This window comes from Amphiprion ocellaris, chromosome 4, assembly GCF_022539595.1.
Source record: "Amphiprion ocellaris isolate individual 3 ecotype Okinawa chromosome 4, ASM2253959v1, whole genome shotgun sequence".
NCBI lineage: Eukaryota > Metazoa > Chordata > Actinopteri > Pomacentridae > Amphiprion > Amphiprion ocellaris.
The window spans coordinates 32,402,438-32,419,566 of record NC_072769.1 but is presented as its reverse complement, the minus strand read 5'-3'; the positions used below and the strand labels follow the sequence as shown (position 1 = coordinate 32,419,566).

The following is a 17,129-nucleotide window of genomic DNA, read 5'->3' as shown; positions in this document are numbered from 1 at the left end:
CAAAATTGCACACAATGGCAGAAAAGTATCTTTTAATAGTTTCCTAAAAGGGCTTTTGCCCTGTGTATTAAAATGTGCGGGAGTTTATATTCTTTAATAAACTGATTTGATCAAATCTAAAAGTAAAATGAGATTATAATTCATGCTCTGTGTCAGAATTGATGCTGTCCTGCTATTCTACAGCTGGTGGGTGAACACAAGCGAAGACAGCTTGATGCACAGACACCACAAAGCAGACTTGAAGTGATGTGCATATTCAGGCATCTGCTGTGTTTCGCTCTTTTCCTACTCTATGGATTCATTACTGGCCAGTTCCACCACATTCATGAACCTAATTAACACTAATAAGACACAAGAAATGAGAGGATTTACATTTGACAAATCCGCTTCACATCTCCATATCTCAGATTTAAAGTATCTAAATGTTCATATATAGTAAAAGAAAATCCACTTTCATGGGTCCACTCCTGCCTTATTTAGCTAATTAATGCCATTTCATTCTTCATCATATACAATTATGTCAGCAGCTATAATTACTGGACAAACAGCATGACTGGAGCATCTCCTCCACAACAAATACTACTCAATCAAGGCTGTTTTGAGTGACTCTCCTCTTACTGGCACCGCTTTCTCCCTTGTGTTTGAATCATAATTCGGGGGCATCCTCCTTTACTAAGTCAGAACCATCTAATCCTCTTCTTTTTTTTTTTTTTTTTCTTTTCCTTCTGTGCGTTTCTGTCTGGCTGCAGCGCGCCGGAAGCTGACCATAATGGTCTCTGAGCGCACCGGCCAGGAAACGAGCTGTGCGCTCTTCTCCTACCCGTCCTCCGCTCCTCCACAGAGCCCAGTCATCATTACCGGGCTCCGTGCCTTGGCTCCCTCCCCCTCCCTCCACTGCTTCATCCTCAGCCCTCCCTCCCCTTCGCTTCAATGTACGTCGAAAAAAAGTCTCCTCCTCTCACCGAGTATGAGCGCACGTCTCCAACCATCCTTTTACGCGCGTACAAGCTATCCAAGAGAATCCCCTACGGTCGGCCCCTCCCCTTTCCGTTCCTTACCGCCCTCACTCATTCATGACCCCGATTGGTGACGTAGGAGATTCCACGGTGCCCACTGCCGTAGGCAATAACGGGATGCTTGAGTATATATGGGCCACTGGTAGCCACCACCAGGCACACTCTCAGTCGCTCCGACTCGGGAACCAGAGCATCAGCGGAGATAGCAGGCTTTACTTCGCCCTCTCAGGCTAACTCGCTTTGGGCTTTGGTTCAGGATGGAATCTTCACCTATTTCTCGGAGCCGACGTTGCTCCATCATGCACAACTGCAAAAGTAAGTTTCTCTCTCTGGCTTCTTTGGTTTTGGATAACCGGTGGATCCTGCTGATAGTTAACATTGCTTTTTAGTAGAACTTCTGCAGCATTTTGTAAGTTTTTCATCTTGAGTTAAACTAAACTGAGCACCGGACATGGATAGTGTGCACGATTGGATGGATGATACAAAATCGGGAGGAAACTTGAGTTTCTGTCAGACATCTAGTTGTTTTGTGGTGTATAATGTTCACATTGTATGTGCATTATGTTCAGGAAAGACATTTAGAGCTTTTTATTAAATCTATGAAATCTTTCCTATGTTTTAACTAAACGCTTTATTATAGTGATGGTGCTGTGCGTAACAGTCGGCTAAGTGCAGTGCTGAGGGGCAAACTTCAGCTACTGTGGATAGATAAAGCTGCAATGTGTTTATCCTGTTATTTTAGATATAACTTCAGCTAAAATACCAGCAATGACAGCAAAAACAATCATGTATTTTACGATTTAGGACAAAATAAGCGCAAATACTTACCCGTTTGGACTCGTCAGGCTGTTGTAATGGATGATTTCGGGACCTCGGACAGCTCCGGCTCACCTCTCTCACTCTCCCCCCTCTCTCCTCCAGGCGGTCTCTCCCTCTGGCTGGTGGTGTGGCTGGTCCTCGGCAAGCCAAGTCCGGCATCGGCGTGCCCGCATCTGTGCGTGTGCTACCCGACGCCCATGACTGTGAGCTGCCAGGCGCAGAACTTCACCGCTGTCCCGGTCGGAGTGCCCTACGAGTCGCAGCGTGTGTTCCTCCAGAACAACCGGATCACGGAGCTTAGAGTTGGCTCTTTTGGCTTCGGAACTCAGGTAAGAAGGAGAGCTGTATTTGCAGATTTAGGGTTTCTTTTTTTCCTGCAAATTTCCCCCCTTAAAACTTTATAGTCGGATAACGCTGAAAAGTATGATCATTATTTAATTTCCTGCATATGTTTTCCTGCATCAGGTTCTGTGGCTGTTCGCTAACAACATCACGTGGATTGAGGCTGGGGCCTTCAGTGAGCTGAGGGACTTGGAGGAGTTGGACCTGGGAGACAACCCTAACCTCCACAGGCTGGAGGGGGGAGCCTTCCGTGGCCTTGAGAAGCTCCAGAGCCTCCACATGCACCGCTGCAAGCTCACCGCCCTGCCCCATGACATCTTCCACAAGCTGTACAGCCTGCAGTTCCTCTATCTGCAGGTAGGGGCGCTGGAGAATCATACAGACAACTCACTGACCCACAGCTCCTCACGCACACATAGAGCCACCCACACATGTACCTTCACACACAGCATCACATGCCCAGTTACAAATATTACAAATCAAATACAGTGTCTTATCTCCTCATGCTAAACCCTTTCCACTTGTTTCTTCTTTTACAGGAGAATAATCTTCACTTCCTGCAAGATGACATCTTTTCTGACCTCATCAACTTGAGCCAGCTGTTCCTGCACGGCAACCGTATCCGCACCCTCTCTGAGAATGTGTTCCGCGGTCTGGTCAACCTCGATCGTCTTCTCCTCCACGACAACCGAATCCGCCAGGTGAACCGCCGCGCCTTCCGCGACCTCGGCCGCCTCACCATGCTTTTCCTCTTCAACAACACCCTGGCCGAGCTGCCCAGCCAGACCCTGCGGGACACCCAGGGCATTGAGTTCCTCCGGCTCAACGCCAACCCCTGGTCCTGTGGCTGTGAGGCCCGTGCCCTGTGGGAGTGGTTCCGTGAGGCCCGTGTCTCTTCATCTGAGGTCATCTGCGCCTCCCCTTCCACCCGCCGAGGACAGGACCTCCGCTTCCTTCGTGAGATGGACTTCGCCCTCTGCCCCCTGCCCGACCCCGGCTCCATCGCCGGCTCCACCACCACCACCTTCAGCACCAAGACCCGCTGGTGGTTCCACAAGAACAAGCCCCAGTCATCCACAAAAGGCGTCTTTGAAAAAGCCTCAGAGACTGTTAAGGCCGGTTTGTATGGGAAAGGCCCATCCACGACCACCTCTGTAGTCAAGTATGAGCTGGGAGAGGAAGAGCTGGCGCTGCCCAAACTAGACCCTGAAGAGTATTGGGCAAACTATGGCAACGAGGACTCAGGTGTCACCCTGAGGTGCTTTGAGCTCGAATGTCCACCTGACTTCGATCTGACTCCATCTTCCTCCTCTCCCAGATCCTCATCGCCATCTTACCTTTCACTACTAGCCCTCTCTGTTCTCACCCTTTGCCTCAACCTTCACCTGCTATTCGGCTGAATCTGACTCTTAGTACCATCCCCATCCCTTCCAGCCTGTTTTAAAGGCTGTGAGGATCCCTGTTAGACTCTCTGAACCCCTTTGCCCATTCTGCTGTACGCAAATCCTCAAGCCACAGCGAGGGAGATAGGGGGACGGTTAGATTCTGAATCTACCACCTACAGGGCTTAACACTTTTCAGGGCTGCTAAGAGTTCTTCAGTAAGTTCATATATCTCTACAAATGCTCTGCAGGTTTGGCTTTCTGTGTCTTACCTGTATGATGTCATGTTACGATTCCCTGCAATCAGGGCTACGAGGGCTGAGTCCATCTCTAATATGAACGCAGTTTGATAGCAGTCATTGAATGATGTTGTCAATTTGTCACCTCAACTTAGTTAGTGCTACTAGTGCATCCAATTAACTGGTTGCTATACAAATACAACAGTTACTGTTAGAATCAGTGCACAGTAATGACAATACTGTAACCACTTAAAGTGTCATGTAAATAGGTATTTATTCTGTGAGTGTCCAGACTGCACAATCATTTTCATCTTGATCCAGGAAAACTGTGAAGGCTTGTGCTTCTACAGGACAGAGCACCATGCGAAGAGAAGAAAACACACTGTGAAGTCGGGAGGGTGAGAAATAGGAAAGAAAGAGTGAGCAATGCAGGGACGTCATCGAAGAACGAAGAGTGACAAAAGGGAGGAGATTTTTCGAGAGAAGAGGGGGAGAGTCTTAATGCAGCAATAAGAGAAGAAGCAGTAAACAGACACAACGAAGGACAGTGCTGGCAGTAGAAGCAGCAAGTTAACAGGAGATTAGTAATAAACCATCAGTAGTTGCTCTTACCCACCCAAGTCATTCCATCCACCATTTTCTTTTTGAATATGATGTTGTTTTGCGACAACCACAGGGATCGAATGCTTCTTGTAAGGAAGCCAGAGATTTTGTTTTTTTTTAGATGTCTTTCTGTGACATATTGATATAATAATGTGTACTGATTGTTGACTTTGAATGCAGATGAAGCTCTTGATATAAAGATACAATGAATATTTCCTGAATCATGCTTTTCTTGGAATTTCTTGCAGAATGTATTTTTAAAAAAGGGATTTTTAAGGTGCTTACACTGAAAGCAATATCAGTTTTAAAAAATTGTGGAACAAAACGAGTCAAAAACAAAATTCCACCAACAAAGTAGCAGATTGCCACTGTGTGACTCAAGAGTCTGACTGCAGTGGACTGATAACGTGCACATGGAGTCGGTCTGGCTGTGACGGGCATCTGTCTGTGTAAATGTGTGTGTATAAATGAGGGTGCATGGATTCACAAGCTGTCAACACTGCAAAAGGCAAATACGTCAGTAGGCTTTTCACTTGTTTGACTCATGGGTAAACGACGCCAAATGGACAGGCGAGGTGCAAATTGGCTGACTTGTAAACACTCTAAAGAGAGCAATGAGAGAGTCTGGAGCCAGAGAGAGAGCAGCAGATAATTTAAGAAACGACTGAAAGAAACAAGTGATTGAGAAGTGATAGAGTTGGCTAAAAAATCAAAATCTATGAGGAGTTGTTGTTGCTGAGGCTGCAAAATGGAGAAGTAGTATGATGAGTGACCAGGAAGGAGAAGGAGGAAGCTACCGAATATAGGCATCCACTTGTTCTCCCTTAGCAGTTTTTTCAAGATACTGTAGGAGCTCTGGTGGATAAATTCTCCCTTTTTTTTTTTTTTAAACCGCTGTCCTCTTTTCAATTTGTTAGCTGATGTCTTAGAGCTTTCTCTGTCCCTCAAGGGCAGAAAGGCGATGGAAATAGTGGGTCCCTGGCTCCACTGGGGGTCACTAGGGCAAGGCCGAGATGTAGTAGGAGGGAAAGAGTAGGAGGTAATGGTGGTGAGGTACATGGAGACAAACACAGATGCAGTGATAGAGCAGTTTAGCCTTGTAACAGTCTTTTTTTCTTGTTTTTTATTTTTATTTTTTTACAGTTGCAGAAAACAGCTCTCTGTTTGATATTTTTTTCTTTTTTGCCAAGACAGCACCTGATAAAGAATGATTGTGGGAAATATTCAGTGTAATCTTGTGGTTTAGTGTTGTGGAGGAGGAGGTCAAACTGAGCCGGGGTGCTCTTCAGTGGCCATGACGGGGAGGCCACTGTCAGATGACCAAAGTGCCAGTTATACCATGTTTTTCCCACAGTTTCCTTGTCTAGTTTTTCAGTCTGCATGTTCTACATTTTGTATCCAAGAAAGAAATGCTATATATCTATATCTACATGATAGATTGGCTTATTTGTTATTTATTTTTACTGTAAAAGAAAAAAAGATGTTCTTAAAACATGCAGCATAAAGAACAAATAAATTAATACTTGTTTAACCAAAGCAGGGTTTTTTTTTGTGTGTGTGGGCGTTTCATTCTATGTTTTGGCGACTGTCCAGTCAAACACCCAAAGCGATCAAAGCGCACACACACACACCAACACATACACACACACGTGGACGCAAATACACAGTTGCCATTGTGTAAGTCCTCCAGGCAGTTGTCCAGCTTTCTCAACTGAGCAGCTACTCAGCAGAGAAAGCCAGAGAACAGGAAATGTGGGTGAAAACAGAGTGCGAGCAGTATAAACTTCATTACTATTCACCAAACTGTGACCCTATACAATCTTCAAACAATGCCATAACCAACACCTGCTGTTTTTAATATGCCGCCAAGAAATAAACAAAAAAACCACTCCAACAGTGACTGTAATCAAATAATATAAGATTTTTAGCATTGCTGAGCATCACCTTTGTGACCATGTGATTATTGAGAATACAGAACTTGTGATGGCAATTGACAATAAGTTGTGCACATGCAACCATTGTTAAGGGAAGATTCCCACATTTTTAGACTAAAATCCACAGTACTCACATTCCTATATGAAAATAAAGAGGTTAAATGATCTCCAATGTCTATATTTGCCCGAAAGAGATCATATAGTTAAGTGATGGTCGAAGAAATTCCACAGTCCTCCTTCTGTGACAACATGCATAAAACATGAACAACAGTTAATATGACACTTCAACAGTCTAAAATTGTCTAATGAAGTGGGTACTAAATGTATTTGTCTATGCACATCAGATCATCAGTAACAATAACTGTAAAATAACAAACTAAAGTGTGCAATTCCTTAAGTTTCATATTGGCAATTCCTGAAATTCAGTTATGTCTTTTGGTTTTTCTGTGCCACCTCAATCTGACCTCATGTTGCCAACGTTAAAAACACTTTATGGAAGCACTCGGCACTGGCCATAGAAATAATTCATGTTTTGACCTGGAAAGTTACTTGAATCTCAAAGGTATTGTTTTTGGACCATAATGATCCATTTTATGATTGCTGGACTTGAAGGTTGTGGACTGAAAGAACTTTATTTTGGATAAACCACAGACCTTAAGGTTTTTCATACAAACTATTCTATTTATTTAGCAGAAAGTAATTGCACTGAAATCTCTCCACCCTGTAGCCAATCTGCAGGTCACATCCTGAGGTTTTAACAAAAAGCATGAACGTTTAATGAATGTTTCAGTGCTCTGAGGAGTAGAAATTAAATCTATTTAAACTTGTCTTGAATTGAAGTTGGGATTTCTTAAAATCTACGTGACTTGATGCATTGGGGAAAAGTGAGAATAAAGTTTGAATTAATGTTTTTGACTTTCTTTTGTCTTTACAGAGTATGTGTATATTGCAATATATGCAGTAATCCTGAGGAAGGAAGATAAATTGTGTTTTTTGTGAGCATTTCCAAGCTGCTGTGGAGGTAAAAGATCCATTTGGGTTGTTTTTGCCCACATCTAATCACAGATATTATTTTTTATTATCTTGAGTTAATTTGTAGCAAGTAATGAGAATCATCTGCATTTGTTCTCATCATGGGAACTTTGCATTCTGTTCAGTTATTGGACATAACACAAATGGTAGGTAAAATGAAGATACATGTAAGGTCATGCAGAATTAGGTGTAAATCGTCAATATAAACAACTGCTGTATGTTGTTGCATGTTGCATTGTTCTTATGCAATCAAGGGACTAAATGGCTGCTTAGTTTTCTCTTTGTTCAACAGTATGTCTGCACCAGACTTCTTTCTGTTCAAACAGAAAGCTGTTACATGCAAAAGTCACAGACTCCCACTGCAAACACACACACAGATCACACTCTGTGGCATGGAGCTCACTCGGTGGAATCACAGCTTGTCATGTCTATATAAGGATGAAACAGGCACATCAGACAGCTCATCCTTCACATTCCCATTGGTCTCCAAGCTTTTGTTTGGCAGAAAAAAATTCCATGACGCACCTTCTTCGTAGAGTACATGTAAACCGCGTGGGTTTGATTGGCCGGCGTCCACGTCACTCAACCATCAGATCAGACACAGTCGGAAGCAGCCAGGGTGGGGGGAGGCGGGACGTGAACGTGTCTGTGGAAGCTACAGTATATTGAATAGATGAATATTAATGCATCCCAATTTATTCAGGAGAAGAGAGGGAGCAGCGGAGAAATGGGTTTGAAGCTTGTTACTCTGCGTTTGTTCAAGTGCGTCACTACTTTGTCACACTTGTCCTCACCTGCTGGGCCCACATCCCTCTGTCTCCGTATCTCTGCACCACAATTATTCACAAACATGCAAACACATTCTCACCTTCTCATGTGCATACGCAGTTTTCATGTTATTCATCTTTTATTGTGTTGAATTTTATGCCACCTCTCATATTCCTATATAACAAACCTAACATGTTTTTCGCTTCTTGACGTGAGGTCTTTGCGTTGTTGCTTTCACACATTCCCTCTTTCTCTCAGATGCCCTTAACGTCATGTCCTCTGCTCTCCTCCTCACATTTCTGCACTAATGATTGATTCCATCTCTTAATAACTTTCAACATGAACTGACGAGCTCCCGTGATTCATGGTTTTTCTCTCACACATTCACAGAGTAAACCAGAAATGTCACTTCTATCCTCCCATTTGTCTGCACGTCTGTTTGGTTGGTAGCTGTGACTAAATTCTGTGTCTGTCCAGCTTCTAAATGTCTTTCTGTTTTTCTTTTTCTTTGTTTAATTCACAGTATTCTGTTGCAGTTTCTTCAAAAAACATTCCTGTGTACACTCTTCTTTTCATTTGTTCTTTTGCCCCTTATTACAGCTGCTAGAAATTTCTCGCAAGTAAAAGAGATGAGAACAAGAGTTGGCTGCTGCGATCAGCCAAGATGCAAGAAAGGTCTTCTAATCATCAGCCACAAAGCCAAGTTGTTGTTGGTTTGATGTACATGAGACATATGCAAAATGCAAGGTTATAAGGGGAAATATGCAAATACGCAGGCAAATTGGTTTATGTACAAGAACACATGAACAGATACAGTGTGCAAAGAGTGTATAATGAAGAAGCTACATTCATACAGCAGATCTCAGAGCAACACAAGGCTGTGATGTCTCATGTTGTTATACAAGCTACTACACACAGACATGCAAATAGAAATTGCGCACGAAAGAACTGGAAAAGGTGAAAAGTCACTGACGCCAATATGGAGTGGAAAACATAGCTCAGTGTTGACAGAATGAGATGAAAATGAGAATTTGTGTGAAAGACAAGGAGACAGAAAGATAGCAGCAGAAGAGGTGTGACGTTTGAGTCATGTACTTGGATCTTATTGCGGCTGAGAACATTTGGAAAGCTTAAGTGTGCAGGCACACACACGTGCAAATACACCCTCGTTGGCAGCATTTTGCATTCTTGGTACGCCTTTAGAGAGACCCACTGGGAGACAGGCTTTTCTCATCGCATCACACTAGTGGGATTCACGCACATACATGCCCACACACACACACACACACACACACATGCACAAACCCACACACAAACCTACAGAGCCACACACACGTTTTCTCAGCCAGGTGGCCCCAACAATATCTGCACGTTTTCCAAGACTGCAGTTTACATTTCAGTGTTTCTGAGGAGGCGAGCATGTCATAAAATCTGCTATGATCCTGGTCACCCTGAAGATGTATTTCCTGCAAAATTCTATCCTTTTAACAAAATCATTGATGCACACCGGAAAAAACACTCCACACCAGAGGGCCGAGCGTAGCACGAATGGGCACAGATGCACCAGCACATACACACAGCAAACAGATGGACACACTCGCATACAGATGTCTCAGATGGATTCTGACATCATCTGTCAGGTTGTCGATTAGAGTGAGATGGTGGAGAGAGACGAGGAGGAGGATAGGGACAGAAAACAATGGAGGGGAGACAAAAGCTGGCAGGAGGGACAAATAAGACGGAGAAAGGGGGAGAAGAAAGGTAGCAGTACATACAAACATTAGTTGAAATTGGTTGCAAGAAAAGAAAAAGAAATTTCGGAGCTGTTTTCACTTGTCAAAGCATTGATAGCATTCCAATGAGAGATGTAGTTTTCACCTCATGAGTCTCACCTTTCCTCCATCTTTGAATTTTTCACAGTAATTTTCTCTTCATATATCACACAATTTTATCCTCTGCTACCCAGTGAACTCATGCAGTGACTGTGATACAGTTAACACCTGCATATCTGCCGACATATTTAACCTTCCAGGAGACTGTACTTTAAATATGCAGCTCCTGATTTCTGTAGTTTTAATATTCAACTCCAAATCTCCCAGGGTTGAAGGTGTGAATGTCCAACAAAATCATTTTCTTGCATTTTGGTGCATTTATAAGACAGAGTGTGATATATTTGGAATTTTCAGGAACTGGTTTTCACAGAATCCCTTTTGGGCTGATTATTGCTAAAAACATCTGAAACAAGCCTAGGAGTCAAGTGAAGCACTAGTTTGCAGAGTCACTGAATACACAAGAGAGAAAAATCAGATACTCTTTGAAAGATAAATTTGAATATTTGATGAATTAGAGTGACCAAACTCCAGAGATTTTTGTGGCGTTTAGACTCAGTCCTGCTCAACCTGGCAGTGAAGTAGCTTCTTTCCTCAGACTGACAGACTCCTGTCCTGTTTCCTGTCAAAAAAAATGGGGTATTTAACTTGAAAATGTTGCCATTTGCCTTAATTATCATGCAAACAAGTCTTAGTTACATGCACACATGCACTTTATATCTGTCTGTAGCTGCTTAGGTGACATATTATACACCTTATTTTACCTGTTAATTCTCAAGCCGTATAAATATATCCACAGTATGTAACTTACATAGTTGTAAATATCACAACATATATATATACCACACACTGTCATGTCTAATTGCACTATATATTGCTTGGACATTGTATTACTTCTTGTATAAGTTACCTGGTTCCATGTCGCACCACAGTTTTGTGTACTATGTACATGGCTGAGATGACATTAAGAGAAACTCTAAACTTGGTGGTGCTCCAGTTAGCTTCCTTTCTTTTCTTTTGCACAGAGAAAACAAAGGAACAGTATAAAAGTTGCGAAATTTATATACGTTGTGTGCACATCTAGAAGTATCAGTGTTCTACATAATCAGCATCTGTGATATTGACAGAAATTACATTAGTTGGCTTGGTCGCTGCCAAGTGTAGACATTTATAAAAATAGAAACTAAATACTGGTGGTGGTAAAGTAAATAGAGTGCAGGATGTTTGACGGTGTACAAAAGCAATTATGACAAAAGAGAAAAGAGAGAAAATCCTTTCCAGAGGTATAAAAGCAGAGTGACCAAATCACTGAACTCTCAGCAAACATTCCACATTTTAACATTTGCTCCTTTGTCATACACAAAAAAAAAAAACTAAACTGAAAATTTGGAAACAATTAATGGTGAGAACAGTGAGCAGCGCACAGTGCTTCAGCAAGTATGTACTGTGATAGACAAGTGAAAAGTAAAGAAACTGCCATTAGCTGTGTGTGCACTCCTATTACAACATAAAGCACCATTGTTGCTGCTCCTGCTATTGTTGCCAGGATCTGAAAATGGTTTCCAATATTTGAGCTCTGAGGCTTTCAGGCTGTATAACTTGATTAAGAGTGGGCTGATGCCATTCGACATCCAGCAGCAGAATTCTCACTTGGTTCATATTTGGCTTTGTGAGTTTTACGAGGTTAAGTATTTATTTTTTATACAGCTGAAACTGCATCATTTGAGGTATAAGACTGATGAATGACCTCCCATTGCTTTCTGGTTCTTTCTTATGCTTTTAGTTAATGAGTCGGGTGTTTTAACACACAGCGTGTTCACAAAAGAAAAAGAAAATTGGAGATTATTTATGACTTAGTCTCATAATTCTGAGATTTAATTCCAGAGATCTGAAAGAAAAGGCTCCGGTGGTTATCAGGACAAAAGCAAAACCTGATTTCATGCAATGAATACTATTTTTTTCAACAAAATATTTCGGATATAAGCTCTTGCAAGAGACAATAAGGATAGCTGTGCCATTAATTGAGTTATTAGCTGCAACTTGCAATACTAATCTGTAGAAAATTAACCACTTCAAAGCAGCTTTGCAAAAAATAGACCATTTATAATAACCATATTCTGTAAGAAAAAACAACAAAAACACCTTTTTTTTTCGTTGACTGAACTGCAGGCAGTGTTTGCACAGAGCAGAGAGGAGACAAAGCAATAATGCAAATAAATATCTATCACTATATCTGTTTTTTTCTGATATTAATAACCTTTTTTCATACTAAAGAAATCTTAACAACTGGAGGATTTTCAGGCAAGTTTTCAGGCAACCCCTTTGCATCTCCATCAGTGCATTGTACATTTTCTTGTAAATTTGAGTTTTCTCAAATGTTACAAAATCCTGACTGGCACATTAAAGTAAGTGAGAGGATTTACATGCCACTTCAAACCACTGGGATAAGCATACATGAGAAAAACCCAAATAAACAACTAATCTCTAATGTGAAATTTCATTTTCCATTTTCACAAAATGTAGGAGGCTCCTGGGAAACGATGTGCAGGTTGCTTGGTTGTCAAAAGACAGCATTTCCTCCCAAAGCGGGTCTGCAGTAGATTGAAACTTAACTCTGCATACGTGATTATTTTATGGTCTACAGGAAGCTATGGTTTGGCCCACAGAAAATTCTTTTGGCTAACGTTATTAACTGCTGCAGGCTAAAAAGCTCAGCAAATATTTCCGGAAACGAGGGGGTGGGCATGTCTGATCACTGTATCTCATATTATCATGATACAGCACCAATAAATTAGTCCTCCTACCCGCAGTTCCCACTTCTGTGTCCTGATTTCTCTGTGTGCGTCGCCGATTAAACCTGCCACAGGCTTCACAAGTTTCACCCAACCCATCCCTCTCCCTGTCTTTTCAGTCCACGTTTTCTGAAACTCACATGGAGCCTCTGTATTTGTTTTATTTTAATCTTTTCTCGCTTGTATCCTGCAGCTACTGAGTGAAACTTTGTGCTCATCTCCACATCTTCCCACCTCTTTGTGTCCTTCTCTTAACAACTCCTCCTTGCTCAGCCTGCTCTCCCTCCTCTTTTCTCCTCCAGTACGTTCTGTTCTGTTCCACCGGTGATGACTGGTCGTGTCACTGAGGCGTTGCCTCAGTCAATAGTCATCATCTTTCTATTGCACTGCTATTTCTTCATTTCGTCTCTTCGTATTTTGGCTCCACTGAAGGACCAGAGATTGTATCGGATGAAACAGGCTTGAAACTTTCGACTAAAGTGGGTAGTAAAACTGGACTTCAGCCACATGAACTCACCCAGGTGATGCCAACGCATAGAATGCAATTGTGCCAATTTGGGGGTTAGCTGCTGTTGTAAATAGCCTGAATCATATGCAGGATATCTGCAGTTTTCTTAAAAAATTTATTGAGTCTTAAAATGCAGTGATTGAGGTTTACTGAAATTTTGGCAACAAGTTTTCCCCTGTTTTATAAGATCATGAATGGAAACATTTCTGATAGCAAAAGTGGCTGTTGAGTCCTGTGGGTCTAAAAAAGTTAGAATTATTGTGTCGTATTCACTTGGGGGAAGCTGAGTCTCATTACACCCATCTCTGGTGTACACATTTCAACAATTCTTAGACTTAATAATTCAAAGAATGACCGAAATGGCAGCCACAACATTAAAACCACCTGTCGAATATTGTGTTGGTCCAGTAGCTCAGACCTGTTCTAGTTGGAAGGCTGGCCCAATGTTTGAGGCTCTTTGTCATGTTCCTCAAATTATTCCTGAGGGGTTGTTGCTGTGTACAGTGTAGCAGGGCTCATTGTTCTGCTGAGGGAGTACTGTTGCCATGGAGGAGCATACCTGATTTGCAGTAATGTTCAGGTGGATGGTACATGTCAAGGTAACATGCACATGAATGTGAGGAGCTCAAGGTTTGCCTTGCAGGGCATTGCAAAGTAACAGCAAGATCTGTTTTATTCACTTCAACCTGTCAGTGGTTTTAATGTTGTGGCTTATCAAGCCAGTCAAGCTAGTCTCTCTTGGTTACCCTGAACTGATCTAAAAAGAATTCTGAAAAGGTTTCACAAAGTCTGAGTAATTTTTTGAAAGGAGTAGGTATTCTTGAAACATTTTCCGAATGTTGCATTGAGAAAGTCCTTCCTATGTTATCATGTCCCAGTTTGGTCAATTTTACAGAAGAGAAAAAATCCTCTAAATATTACAGGAAAAATATTCTACCATTTGCTAATAGTTCACATTACAAGAAAGTTTTAGAAAAAGAACTTTCTGTCATCTGAGGCCTCAAGAACATCTTGAAAACATTTGTTGAATGTTGGTTCTTTTTTTGTTATCATGTAACATAATCTGACAGCATCCTCCCAACATCATCTGAAGGTTAAAATGTTGAATCTTAGTTCATGTTTAACCTCATAGGAACATTACTTGAAACAATAAATACCCTTAAATCGTTCTTTGGACATCAGATTAAAATCTTTTCTTCAAAACATTATAAGAACTTCTTGGTATCATTAGCCAATGCTGTACAAACATTGCCTGCTATCTGGGTAGTTTCTTCAATATGTAACCCAGCTGGAAAAACGGGTTAAAATAGAAATCCTTTGCAAATATTTAGATTATTAAGTTCTAAAATCATTCTTTTATTTCTCTTAATTTCACTGTTAAACACTACATTAGTGATAACCCAAGAATATTTGTTTTATTCATTTTTCCCCTACTGAATTTAGCGACATTTTTTTACAGTGCTACAAAAGGTGAGTTTTGACATTTTTTCACAGTGTAGTTGCGTGTGAGAGGAAAGCTTGCAATGCTTCCCGTGAGCGACAGTAGAGGTGTGCTATAGTTCAAGATTTGATATTGATCCGATTGTAAATAGAGGGCCAATATCGCCAATACCGATATTCCTGACTAAATTTTTCAGTATTCGGTAGGTTTTGAACAAAGGTTAGATGTTGCATATGGTCCACACCTGGAATGAAGATGGGGTTGTAAATGCGCACAGGGTCTAAGAATCAGACTAATTCCTGGGTAGGTTTTCTGTGTGTCCTTTAACACTATTATTTGACAGTTTGGTCAATATCTGTACAAAACCTCTGTCACTAAAATAGGAACTGCTGTTTTAAGAAGATTTTTGAATTGATTTTTTGCACAAAGTTTCTTTTGTAATGTTGAATATGATCTTTAAAAAAATCCCCCATGGTTATTGTCTTTCAAAATAAAGTGTGACAGACGTTGTCACTGGGTCACGCCCACCTAGTCCCACCTGGCTACAGGTGAAACACCTCACTGAACATTTGCTTATTGACAGACACTACATTTACCAGTGTTCCCTAAACGTCTCACAGTGCAGACTGCTGTAGATGCTGCCAGTGGCTGCGATGCTCAGACAGGTATGAGAGCAAAAACTACTTTGAAGTGTCATCCTTTCAGATTAGCGCAAGATGAAAGCGATTGATTTTACCCATTTGTTGTTTTCTATGTGCAGAGAAAACAGCGCACATAACCGTGTTACGTCTATAAAGAGTGGAATCCCTTTTTTAAATTTTAAAGACTGCAGTGAGTCGTTTTTGTATAGTGGTTAGAAGCTAAAATCATGATTGTGATTAATGATTATTTCATTTTGTAGCCCACCTATGGTTCTCGTCTTTGTAATTGGCTCACTGGTTCAGTATCTTCCTGCAGTCTGATCATCAGCTGTGTCTCAGTCAGACTCGCTCTCTGGGTCCGTGTACGGATCTGGTAATTGGATTTTCCGTTCTGACACGGGTATTGAAAAACAAAAAACGAGTGGTTATTTGATTTTCGTTTTAAAATACAAAAATTAAAATTGGAATACAAGGCGTTTTTCCTTTTCATGATCAAAAAGGGATATACGATTTTTTTTAAATGCATTGATTTTCGTTTTATATTTAGAATAACAAGAAAGTAAAATCAGTAAGAGATAGAAACGAAAAAAGGTCCGTTTTTTCATTTTCTGAGACCGGAAGTGGTCATCAGGAAGTGTGGAGCCAAACAGAGTACGGTGCATAGACTGTACATGCATTTTTTTCGTGAGTTTTCATGGTCAAAATGAGAGATCAGGTGGCCGATCTTAAAATAAATCAATACTGATTTTTTTATAGAGCGATAAAGTTTTGCGAAGCCAGGGGGCGGGACTACTTGATTGACAGTCTGGTCTGGAATGATTGACAGGTCCTATGGAGGAGGAGGCAGAGACTCTGCTCTCCTCGTTTGGATTAATTCTGATATAATAACTGTTGGTTTATTTATCAGTGGAGCAGCAGAACCTTTTCCACAGACAGTTTTTCTTCCTGTTGGCTTGTTTTAACCAGTTTTCTACCTTCGGCTGATTCTATCAGCAGACACTGAAAGGACCCTGATAGTTCGGTAAGTAAATGTTTATTTTCGTACCTGTGCCGCTTTTAATGCACTTTATATGCAGCGTTAGTGTCAGATATAATGTGTGCCATGCACTCCAGATGTTGGTGGAGTTTGTTTCAGTGTGTGTTGACCAGAGAAGAGAGTTAGCATAGTAAATATTAGCTTTAATGTTAGCGATGCTAACCAAGCTAGCTGCTCAGTCGTAGCCTGATTGAAGCTAACGTAGCATTAAGCTAACGATGTTTGTGTTGAGTTTCATGTAAACAGCTGAAGTGTGTTGTGTTTCTGTAATGCGGTTCATTAAGTTCATAAAACTGTGGCTGGTTGACATTAATGTAACGTTCGGGAAACTTCAATGTGATTGAAACAGTAATGTTAATGTTCTAGTTGTCAGTAATCAGCTTTAATTTGACACTAAAACAGAGCAGACTCTGATAGTTTTAAATGACATCAGTTTCATTAATTTGTTGAAAATTGTCTCATTTGTTGTTGTGATGTTGCTGCTGATTCATTAAAACCAGATGATCTGTGTTGAAGACACGTTTAGTTCTAGTATCAGAAGTACAAGAAGGAAAATGGAAGTTTGGTTCTGCTACATCAAAGATTTCAGGATTAAAATAACTAAATGAGTCTTTATGCCTCAAACTTTATTTTACAATCAAGAAATAATGAAATAATCACAGATAATAAAAATATAAATAGCAGAGGAAACCTGAGAGAATAATTTCCTGAAAAGTCTGTGAAGGAAAAGCAGCTTTTATCCTGAAA

The 17,129-nt window shown here is 41.1% G+C and overlaps 1 protein-coding gene across 1 annotated transcript; it reads left to right on the top strand.

Moving 5' to 3' along the window:
- The first annotated feature begins 711 nt into the window (after window positions 1-711).
- rtn4rl2a (reticulon 4 receptor-like 2 a) lies at window positions 712-4,622 on the top strand. Its single transcript, XM_023268683.3, is given in 5 exon segments — window positions 712-1,221; window positions 1,224-1,331; window positions 1,938-2,164; window positions 2,301-2,534; window positions 2,717-4,622. Coding segments are annotated over 5 exon segments (1,578 nt in total). The 5' UTR covers window positions 712-1,073; the 3' UTR covers window positions 3,578-4,622.
- The last annotated feature ends 12,507 nt before the right edge of the window (window positions 4,623-17,129 follow it).